The 19441-nt window shown below is 35.7% G+C and overlaps 1 protein-coding gene across 5 annotated transcripts in view; it reads right to left on the bottom strand.

Moving 5' to 3' along the window:
- CNTNAP4 (contactin associated protein family member 4) overlaps positions 1 to 19441 on the bottom strand; it is a 297138-nt gene that overhangs the window by 15171 nt on the left and 262526 nt on the right. For all 5 annotated transcript variants that reach the window (XM_058440476.1, XM_032156379.2, XM_032156377.2 and 2 more), the window contains 5 exons: positions 17260 to 17484; positions 15701 to 15834; positions 14802 to 14889; positions 2147 to 2365; positions 1744 to 1815 (listed from right to left, as the gene is read on the bottom strand). In XM_058440476.1, the coding sequence (XP_058296459.1) occupies positions 1744 to 1815; positions 2147 to 2365; positions 14802 to 14889; positions 15701 to 15834; positions 17260 to 17484 (738 nt within the window). The remainder of the gene's footprint in view (positions 1 to 1743; positions 1816 to 2146; positions 2366 to 14801; positions 14890 to 15700; positions 15835 to 17259; positions 17485 to 19441) is intronic.

Below are 19441 nucleotides of genomic sequence, written 5' to 3' on the forward strand. Positions count from 1 at the left end.
AATATTTTGTTCTAGCATTGGCTTGATGACTATACACCACTCTATATTTCCATCTATCTGTCTATCTGTATTTACCTGAATCTATCCTGGTTGAATGTCTGGAAAAACCAATATTATAAGACTGAGACAACTTGCTTGACCAGGAATTCTAGCTTAAACTCTTGGACACGTTATAAATACTATAGCTTTAAGTGAGTTTTTACTGTATAATGTATTTCTTTTAGACATACAATTATTAACTCCTCTTCAAAGAGAATTTTTTTTTGGTTTTTTGTTTTGCTTTTTTGGTTTTTTGTTTTGCATTTTTGGTGATTAAATGGGAATCCTATTTTTTATAACTTTAATTTGCACATCATTAATTTGAGAAACAGAAAAGCAAATGAAATAGCATGGGGGAGTTAATATCCACACAAAGATTTGACTGGCATTATTTGCTGTCCAAATAAAATCCTAACTACTTGAAGGCAATATATGTCTAGATGAATACAAAAAATACATCCAAATGAATCAGGTATAAAGCCACATAAATTGCCCAAATTGAAAATGTTAAGTGGTTCACCTTTCTTTACACTCTGAATATGATATGGATATAGAAAGTAAATAATTATCCTGTTGCATCGCCAGGGAGATACAATTTTAAAGTTTTTGTTCCAGTAATACGATTATTCATATATGATATGAATAAATAAGAAGTTGAGCACCTAGAAAAGAAATGGGAAAGAGAACTAAAAGCTAAACAAACAAAACCAACTTTAAGAAGCCATCTTGAGAAGGTAGCCTGAAAGCCACATGAGAAGTTTTCTAAATTCCATGTACAAGCTGGGTTTGTGACTGAATAGAGGAAGAACTCTAAGTCACCTGCGAATGAAATATTCATATTTCATATACGAATAATCATATTACTAGCACAAAAACTTTACAATTGTGTCTCCCTGGCAATGCAACAGAATAATTGTTTACTTTCTACATCCATATCATATTCAGAGAGTAAAGAAAGGTGAACTACTTAACATTTCAATAATCTGATTAATAACATTCTTAAGAGCATTAATCAAGAGGAAAAAAAGCTTGCTTTTTGAGTTGCTTTTGGAAAAAAAAAAATCAGAGAATATGCTGTCACATTTCCAGGGCGATATACTTTAAAAGTTTTTGTGTTAATGCTGCAATTTAAAGTTACTACTAATCACTTTTAGTTCATTAATCCAATATTTGATAAAAATACAACTGAAAGTGTAATATTTAGTTGATAGGAGCATCTTTAAATAGTTTACTATGCAAATACCCACCTTTATTAAGCCTGGAGGCAATACAAAATATATGCTTCTAGTGTTAATCTCAGGTTTTTTCTACTTTTTGAATGAACCTTTCCAGAAGCAGTGATATGTCCAAGAAGTGAAGAAAAATGAAATTTACTCAAATATATTCACAATTCTCTAGTGGTTACATGTGGCTATATTCAAGCTTGATAATATTCATTATTACCCATGTTAGCAATTAATCTTTGAGTGCCATGCTTCAGTGAAATTGTCAATTATTTATGCTGAAAATCTCCAAGGAAGCAGATAATTCAGAAAGATTCTAAAGACAATCCAGTACAAATAGTAAATCACTCCAATGACCTCAGGATTCGGTGCCTGGCACTTGGAGTATGTGCAGATTCTTCATAGTTTCTACAATGCTAAATATTCATCATCATTATTAATAAGAACAACCGAAGAAGAGCTCATTCGTGCTTCTTATTACCTCCAATTACTGCAGAGTCACTTTTGATTGCATTAGCAAGGGGCTCTCTGTCATCTATTGTTCCAGAATGATCTGCAGTTAAAGCACAACAAAGGGGGAAGGTGATATAGGCAAGCAAAAGAAGAAATTTTGAAAACATAAATATTTTAAACCAGAGAGAATCATGGAGGCGAATGTGGGATCTCTGTTATTTTCAATTTAAGCAATGTCAATGGCATTGACCCCCATAAATAAGAAGTTGAGCACCTAGAAAAGAAATGGGAAGGAGAACTAAAAGCTAAACAAATAAAACCAACTTTAAGAAGCCATCTTGACAAGGTAGCCTGAAAGCCACATGAGAAGTTTTCTAAATTCCACGGACAAGCTGCGTCTGTGACTGAGTAGAGGAAGAACTCTAAGTCACCTGCAAACGAGTGTGTCCTTTCCCTTGATGTGGCATCAGTGCCAGGCTGGGCCATACAGCTGGACTCGGTCACGTGTCCTGTAACAGTGACAGGGTCTGGGTGGCTGGGGTGCAGAGCTGCCTTCAGAGGGGCCACATGGCTGAGCTGCACTGCAGAGAGGCAGCCTGTGAAGCCCTGTGCACCTGCCAGTGCAGTGTCCTGGTCCACATCACTGTGTTCTAGAAATTCAAAGAAACACCGAAATATTAGTAGTCAAAAGTGAAAATAGGCAATGATGCAGAAACTGAGAATTCTGAGTTAATGCAATAGCAATAAATATAAACTTACTAAATTCCTTTTTAATTTTATCTTTACTAAAAAGATAAAAATCCATTATTCTTTTCACTACTATTGGTAAGATTTCCAATGTTAATGAAGTCAAGTTTTTAAGCTTGGATTATTAAAAATGATATGGTAAGCTCTCTGGAAACAAAGCATAAGAATGGGTCAGGTTAAGAAGTGATGAGGGTGTCATGATATTTTTTATTTAAATATAGATTATTGCAATGTATTTACAATAGGGCTTGTAGTCAATATCAAGAGGTACATCCTGGATTTAAAAACAAGTTCAGTACAGGTTTCAAGACTTATGCCATGAAAGTAACAGAAACTAGAGAGAAAATTGAGCCTCTGGACTTCTGTTATCAGACGCCCAACCGACAATTTCTTCTGGCTGAAAGCTTTCTGATACTTTATGGCCCCACCCAAACATACCAGGAAGATGATACTATCATGCAGTGGAGGCCATACCTCGAAGTTATTAGGGTCTCTCCCTAATTACTCATGCACAGCAATGAAACTCTTTATACCCCTATGCCTTTTCTTCCTGTTTCAATGACAACCTGTCACTGGGACAGAAATATCTGTGCCCTCTAAAGACAGATAATCTCTTCCTCTTATTAATAAGAATTTAGTTAGTATGAGACTCTTGTGGAACAGAGACTGGTTTTAATGCTGGGATATTAATTATAATTTTACCTTAGGAATACATTATACATACTCCTTGCTTAGCAAGCACCAAATCTAAACAAGGGAAATTTATCATAGACTTTGAAGGCTCAAATGTCATCAAAATACAATGCATCCACCCACCCAGTGTGATTAAAAAAAAATAGCACAACTATTTACACGGTTTGGCTCTGTGACCCCATCCAAATCTCATCTTCAATTGTAATCCCCATAATCCCCACGTGTCAAGGGAGGGATCCTGTGGGAGGTGATTGGATCGTGGGGGCAGTTTCCCCCATGCTGTCATTGTGATAGTAAGTGAGTTCTCATGAGATCTGATACTTTTATAAGTGTTTGGAAGTTCATCCTTCATTCTTCTCTCTCCTGCTGCCATGTGAAGAAGGCTTTTGCTTCCCCTTCCCCTTTGCTTTCTGCCATGATTATAAGTTTCCTGAGGCCTCCCAGCCATGCGGAACTGCGTTGATTAAACCTCTTTCCTTTATAAATTACCCAGTCTCAGGAAGCTCTTTATAGCAGTGTGAAAACAGACTAATACAATTTTTCTCCCCTGCACTGTATATAGGTGGGGAAGGACAAAACGTGCCCTTTAGTCTTTCTTTGGAAAATATAATAATATGGGAGTGTATATTCACGGCAACTTGAATCTATGTTCCCAGGAAGTTAAGTTAAATTAAAAGTAAAAGCAATGCAATAGATACTAAGTATATATGAGTGTATATTATGTGCTAGCCAGTGTTCTAAAAGATTTGCATGCTACTGATAAAACTTTACAGTAGACACGAGTATTTTATCCAAGTCACACAAATGGAAGAGTTAAGTTCAGAATTTTAACTATTCACCTGAGGTTACACAGTTGTTGGCATTACTGGACCTCTGGCCTACTGTATTCCAAATTATGAGCTTCTTTTGTTTATAAACCACTCTCTGGTTGAGATACTCTTTCCTTTAGTCTGCTTTCAGCCTCCGTAGTGGCTTTTATTTATTTATTTTTTAAATCATCTTTGCTTGAGAGCTAGACTTTAACTAATCCTGGGCATCTGAGCTCTAATTATTATTTTTTTTTAACAGAGTCTCGCTCTGTCACCCAGGCTGGAGTGCTGTGGCACGATCTCAGCTGCCTGCAGCTTTTGCCTCCCAGGTTCAAGTGATTCTCCTGCCTCAGCCTCCCGAGTAGCTGGGATTGACAACTGGCTAGATTTTTTGTATTTTTAGTAGAGATGGAGTTTTACCATGTTGGCCAGGCTAGTCTCTAACTCCTGGCCTCAAGTGATCCACCCACTTCGGCCTCCCAAAGTTGCTGAGATCACAGGCATGAACCACTGCACCTGGCCAGTTATATATGGTTTTTAAAGAATTTTGAGGGGCTCCATTTTCATTCATGTTTTCTACATAATAATAAAAATCCTGATTCAATGTTTAGTATTTTGAATATCATCCTCTATAAAAAGAAAATGGAAAATTAGAGAGATTATATCACTCTCATGTTGTGAGGGATCTGGTATTGAGCCATGTTCTGACCCACCTTGCTCTTCTTCATTACCCAAAGATAGCACTGAGGGAGCATCACTCTGCTGCTTACATACAACACCGTGAGCTCCTCAAACATAAAGCTGACTGCCAACATCCAGCATAACGTCATTACGTAGGAGGCAGTTCATCAATGTGTATGGAACCAAAGAAATCATTTAGTCCACCTTAGCAATCATTCATTTGAATATATGTAGATTTAAACATATATATATATGAAAAAGACCGCATTCTTGATTTGGAGTGTTTTTTTTTTCTTTTTAATGAGAAATTAAAAAGAAAATAAAAATTAAAAAGAAAAACTCCCATAGGAGCATAACTGGGAGAGTGCTTTCACATTTCTTCTCCAAGGTTAAAATGTTGAATAAAATTTCCATAGGCCTTTAAAAAATCTTCCCTTTTCAGCCTCACCCCGCCAGACGAGATTTAATTCTCTGGTAATAATCTGATATGAGATATATTTTTAAAGCCTCACACTTACAAATTGAAAACATTTTACCTATTTCAAAATTATTGTACAAAAACCATTAACCACTAAAACTCAAAATGGACACATGGTCAGTTAATATTTATCCTTTTATGAGCTAAAGAAACAGAAAACAAATGCCCTGATGTTTGAGTATTTTACATGTTAGCGGGGGAAGGGAGAGAGACAATAAACATAGAAACAAAAACTAAATGAGAATTCTACAGACTGATAATGCTATGAAGAAAACAAAGTAGACAACGTGATGGTTGTAACTGGAATAGAAAATTACCCTGATGGATTAGGTTATATTTATGTGTTTATTTTAAGGGTGACATTTTTTGCAGCCCTATTCCCTTAGTACACTATGGATATTACTCCAGCATCTTCTGGATGTATTACTTCTTTTTCAAAATTTGTAAGATACCGTGTGATTTTCGAATTTTCACCAGATTGTCCCTAAGTGCGTATCTTATCTCGATATTCTGCATAGAACATGATAAGCCCTTTCAATCTGCAGACGCAAAGTTTTTATTTAGCTTGGAATTTTTCATATATTCTGCACACTACTACTGTTTCACCGTCATCCTTTTTATTCTCTTAGAATGCCAATTTTTCACATTAGGTGTCCTCTATATATTCTCTAAATTCATTTTATTTCCATCCTGATTTCTATTATTTAGGACTTATATCTCTGTGGGTCAAATACTTCATTCACTTGATCTTCCAGATGCAAATTCAAGTAGCAAAAAAGATCATTCTTTCCTTTCATATTTTTTGTTTGGGAAAAAAAAATCATATTTTTTAGATCTTCAAGGTATTTTTCTTGCTTTATGAGAATCTCCTTAAAATACTCTTACTAAGCCTCATTCATGTTGTTGTCTGTCTCCTTGAATAGCTTTATTTTGATAGAGAATCATTTTGGTTTAGTTTTTTTCTCCTTTTATTGATGTTGAATGGTTTGAAGTCTGGAGTTGGTTTGTTAGTTTACTTTTTAATCTGCTTGCTGGTGCCCAGCCACTGATCACCTTAGGTGGCTCACACCCAGGGCACATAGACAGTGTGGTGGTCTGGGTGGACCAGGAGCAGGGCTGCAGGCCACAGCCCTAAGACGAAAACTCTCCTCACCCAATCTTGGGACAGAGAGGACATGGCCCAAATTTCAGGTCATCTCAGCATCTTGAGAAGCAGAGAAAATGGGCACATTAATATTTTCTAACGCTTGTCTTTCCCCATGGGGCCCAGGGGCCTCTGTAAGGCAAGCAATCCCCAAGATCCAAACAATTCAGATCCCCCCCTGAGATTCTTCTAGGCTGGCCCCCGGACTTCCTTCCAACCCAGAAGGTAGGAAGCCCCACAAGAGCCTCCTCACTGGTTCCCTCCAGGATCCCCCTGCCTGTCCGCCTGGACCAACAACTCATTTCAGAAGCGTCAATTGGGTAGAATTCGAATCGGAAGTGGAGGGAAACTACAAGCAACTCAGTAGCCATCCTCCCAGAATTGAGTCCAAACAAAATTAGTAGCTATATTAAGTTGCTCATAAGCAAACCTGGCCTTAGAAATATATAGCATCAGATATCTGCTTTGACAATTGTGCTAAGAAGCCAATGGGCAAAAATATAAGTTTTCCTTGTTATCTGACTCCCAAAAAGCCAACACAGTGTAATGAGTTAGAACAGGGTAGGTGGAGGGAGAAACTGATGACAAATGTCTCCTGCTTCACAGAAATCTGGATAAAACAATCATGTTTTAGGTGTTTCTTGTCATAATAATCCTTAAATGACTCAGATTTCTGGGTGTTTGTGCCTGTTGAAAAGTAACCCTCAAGTGCATTTTTCCAACAAAAGGAGTGACTTCTGCTTGCCTAAAGAAGAAACCTTTTAACAAAAGGCCTGCAAGAAAAATGCAGTACTGAGAAATTAGAATTTGGTGAAGTGCCCCTCTATTACAGAGAAACAACTGTTTTTTTGAAAGATACGACAATACATGTAAGAACAATTACAAGGAGCGCTTTATGAAATTTCCTGTGGCGTAAGCAAAAAAATAAAAACTCAGAAAATGAAGTACTTTACATGTCCTACCTATGAGAAGGAGTCATTTAAAAAGAAAGATCTCAATGTCTGGAATCCATTAAGAAGGCTTGCCAAGAAAAAAAAAAAAATGGTGCAGTGAATCAAGAGACCCAGGGCTAGAACTGAATGGTGCACTTTTACTATTTTATGCAATTCCACCGGGGACTCAACACAAAAAGAGTTAGTGGGAAAGTAAAATGGCAAAGCAGACAAAAAATACTACGTGGATAAAGAAGCAGTTGATCATAAAAGGTATTTGTTTGCCAACCAAACCTACTGTACTGAGTTATAAACTTGAAAGCCTGATTAATGCACAAGTTATGTACAGGCAGCTATCTTACAAGGGCAGGTATTTCCGTTTTGCTTTCAGCATAACCTGTCTCATTTTCAGTGTAATTTTACAAGATGTTTGCAAAAATCACAGTGTACTTAGGTAAGCTAATTAAACTTTCTTTTGTACCCCTTTGGTTTTGAAGCTGGTTTTACTTAAAATATCCTTGAGATGGAAGACTGTCTCTAAAGCTCTTCTGGGGAGATTGAGTAGACATCCTCTTCTCTCAGACCACACATTTTATTTACATCTGGCCTAAATTGCCACTGCAGAAACCTGAGTGTGCTTCCTGAGCTCTGCGGACTCCAAAGAGATAAATGATCCCTATGGGTCATCGCCTCTAAATATACCAAAGCTACTACTCGGAACGAGTGAAAATAATCTCCAGGCTTATAGAAAACTCCCATAACATAAAAATGAACAGAACTCAGAACTTAATTTTACAATGAGTTTTGGAGATAAAAGCAAATGTAGCACACCCTATTAATGATGGATGAATGTCAACCAAGTTAATTTGATGCAACCTGGTTTTTACTGCTACCATCATGAATTGTCAACACATCATTGTTAGTGTTCTTGTGCCATTATGTATTTGACACAAAAAATAACAAATAGTAATTTAAAATTTCACTCAACTTTTGAGTAGTGATTTTTTCAGTCATTTTTACTGTGTGTTAAATTACATCATTATTCAAAATGTGGGCGTATTTTCCCACGAGAGGTTTTATACAACTTTAATAAGATTATGTAAATATCTTAATTGAGATCTTTCTTTTTCCCCATGTGGTGGAATTGTGATCCAGTAATAGCTTAATTAATTGGCAAAACAACTTTATATCTGTATATTTCCTTTAATTAATTACATCTTAGAGAGATTTCTTTTTCTATAATTTTCTAGTAAATATTTATCTTAAGGAAGCTGATTGACAAGTCACTCACTTTGGCATTGGAACTTATGTACATTGTGAACAAAGTACTTAAAGACATGACATCAGACTATCTGCCTTTTCACAGGGAAGACCAGAAAGAAAGGAAATGCTTTTTTTCCCATCCTCTAGTACTCATTTCTACAAATGAGGATGAACTATAGTGACAATTTTTCACTCCAATCACGATTAGCAAGCATTACAAGCAGATATCAAGCAAGAGGGATAATTTTTATGTAATAATATTAAATTGTACTATGATGGCATGAGAACCATCTCTAACACCCCATTACATTTAACAGACAATGCTGGTACAACTCAAATTTCTCTGATCTGATTCTGATTAGTCCTTTGGAATATCACCAGCCTCAGTGGTCCCCAACCTTTTTGGCACCAGGGACCAGTTTCAAGGAAGACAGTTTTTCCACAGATGGGAGTGGGGGGATGGCTTTGGGATGATTCAAGTGCATTACATTTATTGTACACTTTCTATTATGCATTGTAATGTATAATGGAATAATTATATGATTGGCCATAATGTAGAAGCAGTGGGAGCCCTTAGCTTCCCTTCCTGCAACTAGACGGTCCCATCTGGGGGTGATGGGAGATGGTGACAGGTCATCAGGCATTAGATTCTCATAATGAGCACACAACACAGATCCCTCACATGTGCAGTTCACAATAGGGTTCTCACTCCTATGAGAATCTAATGCTGTGGCTGATCTGACAGGAGGCAGCGCTCAGGTGGTAATACAAGTGATGGGGAGCGGCTGTAAATACCGATGAAGCTTCACTTGCTTGCCTGCCTGCCACTCACCTACTGCTGTGCAGCTCAGTACTGGTCCGTGGCCCATGGTTTAGGAACCCCTGACTATACTGATCTTGCAGTGTCTCCTTGTTGTGGCTGCATAGTGCCCTCTCTCCACTTCACACGTCCCATGTTCACACCCCAGCCGATCCCTTCCTTTCTCTTTCTTACATGGATGACTATTCTTTAATAAACTCACTCACATATTAGCATCAGTGCCTAATTGGGGCTTTATTTTTTACTTATTCCTGGTGTGGGCACTTTTTTTTTTTTTTTTTTTTTTTCTGAAATGGAGTCTTGCTGTGTCACCAGGCTGGAGTGCAATGGCACGAACTCAGCTCACTGCCACCTCTGCCTCCTGGGTTCAAGCGACTCCCCTGCCTCAGCCTCCTGAGTAGCTGAGACTACGGGTGCACGCTACCAAGTCTGGCTAATTTTTGTATTTTAGTAGAGACGGGGTTTCACCGTGTTAGCCAGGATGATCTCAATCTCCTGATGTCATGATCCACCCACCTCGGCCTCCCAAAGTCCTAGGATTACAGGCGTGAGCCACCGTGCCTGGCTGGTGTGGGTATCTTTTAAGGCATGTTAGTAATTAAAGAAATAAACAATCTCTTTCTCCTTTTTATTTTTGAAATTCTTGTTTTATCATTGTATGAATGTTTATAGATTTGAGGCACCTGACAATATATAATTTTGGATTGGTGACTCTTGCTTTTATCATTTGGTATCTTTTTAAGTGTAAGTAGAGCTCTATGTGTTATTATGCTTGGCTGCCAAATAAAAAGCTTTGCAGGTGACATCATTGTCAGAGGAATACACTTGTCCACCCCACGGGGACCACCTGCTTGTGACTATACGTGCTTCTGACAAAATCTCAACTTCCAAGTTATCATTTGTTCTACCATTAAAATCAGGTAATGTGTTTCTTTCAACATCATGAATACTTTCTGGATTTGGAACATGACACCTCTGATCTGTTTTCATGTATCATGATTACGAGAATAAGCTTCTAGGTATGGCCAGCTCAGTACAATATGGCTAACCCTCTGGAATCGACTAAAGCCTTCACAAGAAGAAAGTCATGCTATGCACTGAAGACAGTCTATGACATTTTAATTATTAAAAAATTAAAAATCAATGGACCTGATACATTTTTTAAAAGATTGTAAGATAGATTTTGTTTTTACTTTTTTTGCTCTAACTTGCACTTTCCTTTTAAAACATGCTTTTAAAAGAACCAGTCCATTATTTTGAAAGTTATTTCATGATATATTTATAAAATCACAGTTCCCTTAATTTACCTAGGTCACCTTTTGCCTCACCTCTGAGCACTGAAGAAAGTTTTACATAAAGAATTCCTGATACATTGGAGATTTCTCTTAAAGCTCCTCAGAGGAGATTGAGTAGACTTCCTTTTCCTTGCTGCCTACACACTTTATTTACATCTGGCCTAAATCTCCACTGCAGTAATTTGAGAGTGCATTTTGGCTCTGCAGCCCCAAAAAAGAGAAATGATTATTATGGACCATCATATCTAATATAGAAAAGCTATATATTGGGAAAGAGTGAAAACAATCTCTCAGTTTTTACATAAATAAATCATAAAACTAATCTAACATATAAAAGTGTCCAGGAATAGAACTCAAGAGCTTAATTTTACAGTAAAATTTAATATAAAAAACAAATGCAATGTAGTCTGTTGATTATGGGAGGATCTGAACTCAGCTGTTTAACTAAAATCTTGATCTTCCCACCATAGCTCTAAACTATCAATATCTTATTATTGCCAAAGTTACTAAGTACCTCTATATTTTAATTGTAACAGGTAGCTAGAAATGGTTACCATGTCATCATAGTACAGATTGATATTCTTTCTTAAAATTCACCCACCTTTCTCAATATCTGCTAGTAATGTTTTTTTAACAGGGTCAGCAATTCAAAATTACCCCTAGAATCCTTTCTACATTTAAGAAATGAGTACTGGAAAAAGTCAAGAGAGGGAAAATATTTCCTTTATATCTCTTTTTCCACTTGAAAAAAGCATGGGTAATTGTAGGCAAATTACAACTCCAAAAAAATGGCAATGTTTATGTGCTGCTCCCTTAGAAGAAATACCCGGACGTTATAAAAACAGGAGAATTTTAATATATTTTAATTTGGAGGGTAATTTGGGACTACTTTCTCTAAAGCAATATTGGGGCACATTATACTCAGGTTGATACAAAGGCACATTTTGTTATCATGATTATCAAAATCTCCACTGCCATAAGCTCTGCAAAGGCAGATGTAATGTCTACCTTGTTGAGTGGCATTCTCCATTGACATGGTAGGTGATCACAAGGTATGTATTTAATATATGAATCAAGGAGTCACCTGGGCTTACAAAAATGCAAAACATATTTGATAAGTGTGGAAATGTGAGAATGTGCCTTAAAGACCACCAACTACAGGGAGATTAATTGACCAAGGGTCCCAAATGCTGGGCTCTGAAATCCATCCTCATGCTTGTACCAAGGCCATGTTTCCCATGGACCGCCCCTAACCAACGGCGGGTCACAGCAGGCATTCCAAGTCAGGCTCATCCCTGGCAAACAAGGGACTCCTCTGGAGGCTGACTTTAACTCAGTGGCTCCCTGAAAATTTTGCTAAATCTTTCTTACACTGAACATTGGTATGAGACACTTCTGTGCTTCTGTCTAATTTTCCCTCTCTCTCTCTGTCCCTGTAGACAGAGTGTTATGGACATCTAAGGGTCCTGTCTGCCTTAGCCAGCTCCTTCCCACTTTCTCTTACATGACTGTTCCCTTAATAAAACCCTTACATGCTTAATCCTGTCTTCACAGCTGTTGTTTGGAGGACCTGGACTAACACAATAAGTGACTTCAAGACAGAACAATTCTCTTTGAAATATTAATAACTCTTGTTGATCTATTTCACTATAAATATACTGCATTAAAACATAAGGATATACTATGTAACATTTTGCTATAAATTCATATACCACGCAAAATTTGACCATAAGTTATCAGTTTCCTTTGAATTATAAATGATTAGTCCCTAATCAAGATCCATACCTTAGTCATATGCCAAATAAATTATCGCTTATACTTTTAGAGGAATGAGTTGACTGAGACCATAAAGTTCATTGCTCAGTTTGGACTTTTACTTTTCAGCATATATGACAGGCATATTTGGATAATATGCAACTCTTGAGTAAAAACCTTAACATCTTTAATTCTATAGGAATCTCCCTTATTCATTTACAAAAAGGGAAATGAGTATTTATATAGTGAATGTTACTCTACTGTTTGGTTAATACAATCCTCCTTATAGGATGAAAATCAGCTTCCCAATTGTTTTGTAATATATTGAATATATTTCTACTCACAGTGGTATATCTTGCACAGAAAACCTACTTAATATTTCTTCTTGACATCTATGAATGCAGTATCAGCTTATGCTTCCACTCATTAATGGCATCTACTGTACTAATGTAGATTTTGGGGGACGAGGACTCTTCCAAATCACAGTTGCACATATGTTTAATTCTGTAAATAACAATAGTTATGTGCGAAGGTAGGCTTAAGTGAGGACAGAATAAGGAGCTGAGTCTTCTGTGAGCCTGATGTTCAGCAAAGAGGTTTTTAGACAGATTGCCTCATTGCAGAGGTTGGGGATCCACCCTATGATCCCTACATCTTTGCCTCATCCTGGGTCTCTCTGGGGCTCTCATCCCTTTCCCAGCCACCTGCACGCTTACTTCCCCCAAAGCTGAGAGCCATCTGTAGGGAAGTAGACGGGTACCACAGTTAAAACAGTTGAGGCTTTGTTTTTGTTGCTGCTTGTTTGTTTAAACTTTTACAATACTCTTTGGCTTCCTATGCTATGCCATAGCTATACATGGAATAAGACCCTCTAATGTTGTTAAAAAATAATGTTCAGAAATACCTTAGTCACATATCCAAAGCTAAATAGGCAGAGCTAGATAGTTACATACCCAGAGCTGAATCGTCTCCTACACACCAATGTTCTTACCTCCACAGTGGCCTGAAATAGCTATAAATATTTCCCGATACTAAATACGAAATAACTAAATATATTCTCTTTTGTTTTTAACAAAGGGAGAGCCTAGCCATGTTTTTCTATGCATCTGAAGTTTCATCTAAAGCTAATACTTATGTGCACAGACTTAAGAGTGCACACTGTCTTATCTGTTAATTATACATCGCGGACAAGATTTGAATCAACTTTAAAGCTACAGAATAAAGTGGAATCGTCATTTCATGCTACATATGTTATTGGCTATATACATACTCTTAGAAGAAATGATACCCGTGTCAGTCTTAAGTAGCTGGATTTATATAATAACACTGTGAGACTCCCTTGGAATTTTTCACTTAAGCTTCCAAACATCTAAGAAGTACTGTGCACATATATTTTTGTGTCTACTATAGATAATGGAAGAACATTGCAATTCATGGTATTTCCCTTGTTTGTTTGGAGAATAAGAACACATAATCTTGGTGCTCATCATAGTACCTGAAAGCCTATAAATATTTATTTGCTGAACTATTAACCTTCTCAGGGGCGAATATTTTGATCATTCACCTATGGGTTTAATCAAACATTCTCAAGATTCTGAGATTAGGTACAGGCAACATAAGGAATGATTAATTGAGGTACAAATAACTGCAAAGGTCCAAAAATAAACTTCCATTTACTATCTCGGACAAAATATTTCAGATTAGTGTCAAATACCAGAGTAGGAATAAAAATTAGGCTACAAGAAACCCCCTCTCCTCAAATAAGATGAAATTCCAATACTCTTAATGATTAATGTATAACTAAAAATGAAATATCTATTAAAATTTACTTTTGAATTTAATCCTTGTTGGCAAGTGTAAAAACATGCAAACATATTCTGATGTTAAAATGGCAACAGTGCATTTCCACTCCAGTGCTGTAATTAAAGGTAATTGATGGAAATAAATAAGAATTATAAGGCATTTAGATTGCATCTGAGCAAGCATGGCTGCCAAGGGCAACACTGCAACAAGGCGAATAGAATCCAAGTCATAACCTGAAGCATATTAACTAACTAGAAGAAAAAGTAATTGCATTCTTCTTCCATTTTTTAAATCTAATCTTAGTTTTATCATAGAAGAAAGTTTCTATATTTGGCACCTAATTAATACATACTTTGCTATTTTTTATTTTAAATTATTTAATATTTGTGAAAGGTGAGAATAATACCATATTTCATTAGACTTTTTTGAGACAGGACTGAGACCAGAGCGACCTTACCATCAAAGGAAGATGCTTGCTCATCACACAGGGTGCCCCTACTCACTCCCGCCTATGCCTCTATCTTGATTATCACTCACTTCACAATCAAAATAGGCAAGGGATTTCCTTTGCCATGATGAAGTGTGTGTGTGTGATATGACTTTTCTGATCCATGTTTATGTATCATGGTTAGCATGGTTAGGGGAAAGGTTGTTTCTTTCACTTACCTAAAATCCTGCCCAATACCAGAGATTTGACTGCACTGAATTCTGTGCCTGATGACAGGTGAACTTGTCTCCTTGTATTATCGTCAATCTACAAAATTATTAGACGAGATAAAAACATCCAAACGGATGACGTTTTGTTGAGAAGACAGGAAGCAAAGGAGGAAAAGCGAAAAAGATACATTAAGCAATTGTTAGCATGGCCCCAAACATTTAGAAAAAAACAAAATTTAAAAACTTAGCCACTTAGAAAGGTTTTTCTATATTATTTCTATACTACCCTCAGATGCCAGTGCATGCCACCTTCCATCCCCTTGTATCATTTTATTTTTCTCCACTGGATAAGGAATCCAAAATCGATGAAGCCAACAAAAAGATACAAAAAGGTTATTTTTTACCTTAACACTTTTACTTGGTATTTTTATTTGAGGTGGGCAGCTAAGAAATTTTCTTCTAGGTAGGGTACCCAAAAATTATTAGTGCTTTTCTTCAAAAACTGGCTCCATGAATAATTCCACTTTCTTTGCTGTGACTCACATCATTAATGAAAATTCTGATATTACAATCATTATTTTCTGATAGATTTATTACTGCATTTATCTAAAGTAAACTGGTTTCATTCGCATATCAATGGTCCTACCAGTAGCACACTATGACATCACTTTCCTTCTGAGCAGAAACAAGTTAGAGAAGATTGGCATTTTAAGTATCTGATATTAATAATATAATGAACAAGATCTTATTGCTTAAAAAAATCCTGACTACATTTGAGGTCTGTTATCTACAGAAGAAGACCACTGAAAGTGTGTCTGCTTATTGTGTTCATTATCACATTTCTGCTTGACATCCTTCATGCTGGAGAGTCATTAAAATGATCGCTTCTGCTGAATTTACTACATTACCTCTATAAAGACCACTCCTTCTTCTCTGTTAATCATTATGTGGTGAAGTTGTCCATCAGCCATGTTTTTAAAATCAAAGTTAACAACATCAGGCTCTTGATATTTATTTAGCTTGTACCTGATCTGCAAACTTCCTAGAGTGGGGAAAAATTGTGATTTTTTTAGTAAAAATTGTACTTTGAGAATGGCTTACTTAAAAATCAGTCATTTTTTGTTGCTATTTATTCATTTCAAGGGAAAAATTGGAAGATACCTTTTTATAATCTCCAAGAGTCAGTTCCCAAGCGAAATTGCAATACTGTATTTTCAAAATCAAGACCAAGTATGTTGCACATAAGCACTCCCTTTCCTGCAAATCTTTAATTTAACATCAACGAAGACCAGGCATATGCAAATCTCTGCACTTGTCTCTCACTTAAAAAATAATATTAAGTATTTCTGAAATGCCAACCTATTGCTTAATATTGCAATAATATTCTGTTCCTATAATATTTAAAAAATATATCTCACACTCTGGAAATACAACAATTAATGAAATTATTAAAGGCAAATGTAGTTTTACTAAAGATAAGAAATATGTCCAAATGGTCACGTTCATAGACTTTGAAATGAAATAATGGTAACATGAATGATTTTAAGCCAAATTTACCATCAGAATTAGTACTACTCATTTAATTGCCTGCAGAGATGTCAATTAATTTATTTCACAGGATATCTTTCAATTTGATGAAGAAAATGCCCTAATATATAAATAAGCTTCAAGCTCAAAATGCACAGTAAGAATAAATATACTTATCGAACAATCTTATTTTTATTTTGGTGTTCAATACCCTTGGGATATATTTGAATTAGTTGAAATGATATAGTCACATGTTTGTATCTTTGCTTTTCTTATCCAGAGAAGTTATTTCCAAAATTTTTACCTTTAATCTAGATAAGAAAAAGAGAAAAATAGCAGTAAATGGTTTCCTGTAGGAAACACATTTCCTAATCTACATGCCCTTAACACTGCATGGACATACCATTTTTTTCCCATGATGATTTTTTTAACTAAAAGTATAGCTAAAAGGTCATCTTGTGGACATATTCTTATTCAAAATGCTGGTTTATTAACACTCCCTTAAAGTTTCTTTGATTTGCAGGAAATACTTATGTATTTCCTGTATGTATTTCCTATGTATGTATTTCCTTATGTATTTCCTATATGTAATCATATAAAACAAGACACCTTATTTCAAAATGAACTACAAAACAAATATTGATATTCATATGGAATAGTCAAGGAGCTTCTAACAATAATATAGTGTTTTATATAAATAAAATTATACATTGAATATGTAAAATTATCAAAATTATAAAGAGATAAAGGCAACTTAATCATTTTAAATAATCCTTTTAGATTATACTTATAGGATAGTACTAAAAATATGAATAGGAAAAACAGGCACACTCCATTTTTCTGTTTGTAGCTTGAGAAGCCAGAACACAAGAATGATCCATATTATTACAGAGCTAGTGTTCTAATTTAATTTTCTCTCTCTCATCTAAAAAGAACTCACCATTTTTTGCAATGATAACAGAAAGGTATTCTTTGTAAAAGGAGCTCACAAAAAGCAGCAAGCTTGGTGTTCGTGTTGTTCGGAAACCAAATTTGATCATTTCTCTGCTCAGCTTCATATCACCATGAAATGAAGCAGCGTGGGAGCTGGAGTTTTTACTTAAAAGATAATTTTCTTGAAAATTGTATATCACGGATGAGCCAGATCCAAAATATGCAGAAATCTCTGAAACAATATATATATATTTTTGTTAAAAATTTTAAGTACAAGGATCTTGTTTTAGTTACAATAATTAATATTTTAGTTTCTGTAAGTAATGAATTGCATAGATAGAAGAACCAAGCCCAAACTAGTATCAAATAATAAAGTAAGTTAATAGCGCTTTCATAATGATCTTTGAAATGGCTTTCTGTTAAAATGACATATAATTAATGCACTAGTATAATTTTACAGTTGAAAGTTAAATGCTTTCTTATCTGAGTTCAAACACAAACCAGGCTTGTCTTCTATCTCCTTGATCATCTACTTTTTTATTTAAATTTTAACTCCCATCTGTTATATTGCAGATAGCACAATCTTAAATGAAGTGTATCTTAAAGGAAGTCTAGGGCATCCTATCTACAAAACAGGAAGGAAGGATGTTTGAGAGACTCTCTTCTTTCCCAGGATCGAGAGGCAGACATTTTCCTTTATGTCTAAACACTTTCTCAAAGTTATTGTGTACTATAAAAAGAAAGCTAAGTCTAGTATTAACATGATATAGGGAAATAGGATCAACAAACAGAACTAACCAACCTCTTTTAAATCGTTTTACAAAAGTGTAGTATTTTCCTTGTATGAGATTAATATCCCAAATTCTCTCCCTTCTTTCTTCCTCTCTCTCTCTCTCTCTCACACATACGCACCAAATATATATATATGAGAATGAAGAAGATGGCACCAGAAATAACTAGTTTTAAATCCCTGAATCTGCTTCTCTCCATTACTAAAAAAGGGCTGGTTATTGAATACAAGTTGTAGATGATACTTACTGGATCATACAGTAATGTTTAGGCTGCCTTGACATTTTAGAGATTTTTATTGTTTCATTATTTTATTATCTATAACATAAATTTTATATTCAATATAATATGTGCATACAGAGTAACATTTATGGTTGCACTTAGCAAGATGAACTGGAAATTATTTATATCCAGAAAACGAAGACATGTTATTTCAATGAAGTGGTCTTAATTATCACTTTAAACATGAAAAGTGTTCTAGAATGGTACCAGCAGTATATGATTATGATCACAAGTTGATTTGTAAATTATAGATTATTTCTGAGAAAAGCAGATGACTTGAAAAGTGCATTTGGCCAACTTTTTATTAACTCATCCCCATGCTTTCTTTGTAAGTCAGGAGTTGTTTTAATTTGGAGCCAACTTTTGTTAGCCTCCTTCAGGAAAAGGTTCAATAGCCAAGAGACACTTTAAATAAAGTAATTCAATTTAAATTGGATGTCAGTCTTCTATGAGGAACTATGAAAGAGTAATAAACGTTTGTAAATTCATAGAAGTCTGTTCAGAATACTTAATCCTACAATTGTTCTTTTCTTCTTCCATGAGGTATATCAGATAACGAGAGAAGCTGAAAAGTATTCTGCTATTTTATTTCACCAGCAGATATACAACATAACGTACGATAAAATGTATGATTAATGTATAAGTGTGTCTATTTTTGTAATGCACCAATATTTAATGGTATATTGTTTATATTTCTGGAAAAAATATGTCTAAAAATCTCAAATAGAAAACAATGCATTTTAAATATCCTTGCATTGTTGAATATCTTCAACAAATATAATAGTAACAGGGCCGGGCATGGGGACTCATGTCTGTAATCCCAGCACTTTGGGAGGCTCAGGTGGGCGGATCACTTGAGGTCAGGAATTTGAGACCAGCCTGGGCAACATGGTGAAACCCCATCTCTACTAAAAATACAAAAATTAGCTGGGCATAGTGGTGGGCTCCTGTAAGCACAGCTACTCGGGAGGCTGAGGCAGGAGAATCGCTTGAACCTGGGAGGTGGAGGTTGCAGTGAGCCGAGATTGCGCTACGGCACTTCAGCCTGGGTGACAGAGTGACAGAGTGAGACTCTGTCTCAAATTAAAAAAAAAAAAGTAATGCTTTAAATGATTTTA

This window comes from Hylobates moloch, unplaced genomic scaffold (assembly GCF_009828535.3).
Source record: "Hylobates moloch isolate HMO894 unplaced genomic scaffold, HMol_V3 SCAFFOLD_6, whole genome shotgun sequence".
Lineage (NCBI taxonomy): Eukaryota > Metazoa > Chordata > Mammalia > Primates > Hylobatidae > Hylobates > Hylobates moloch.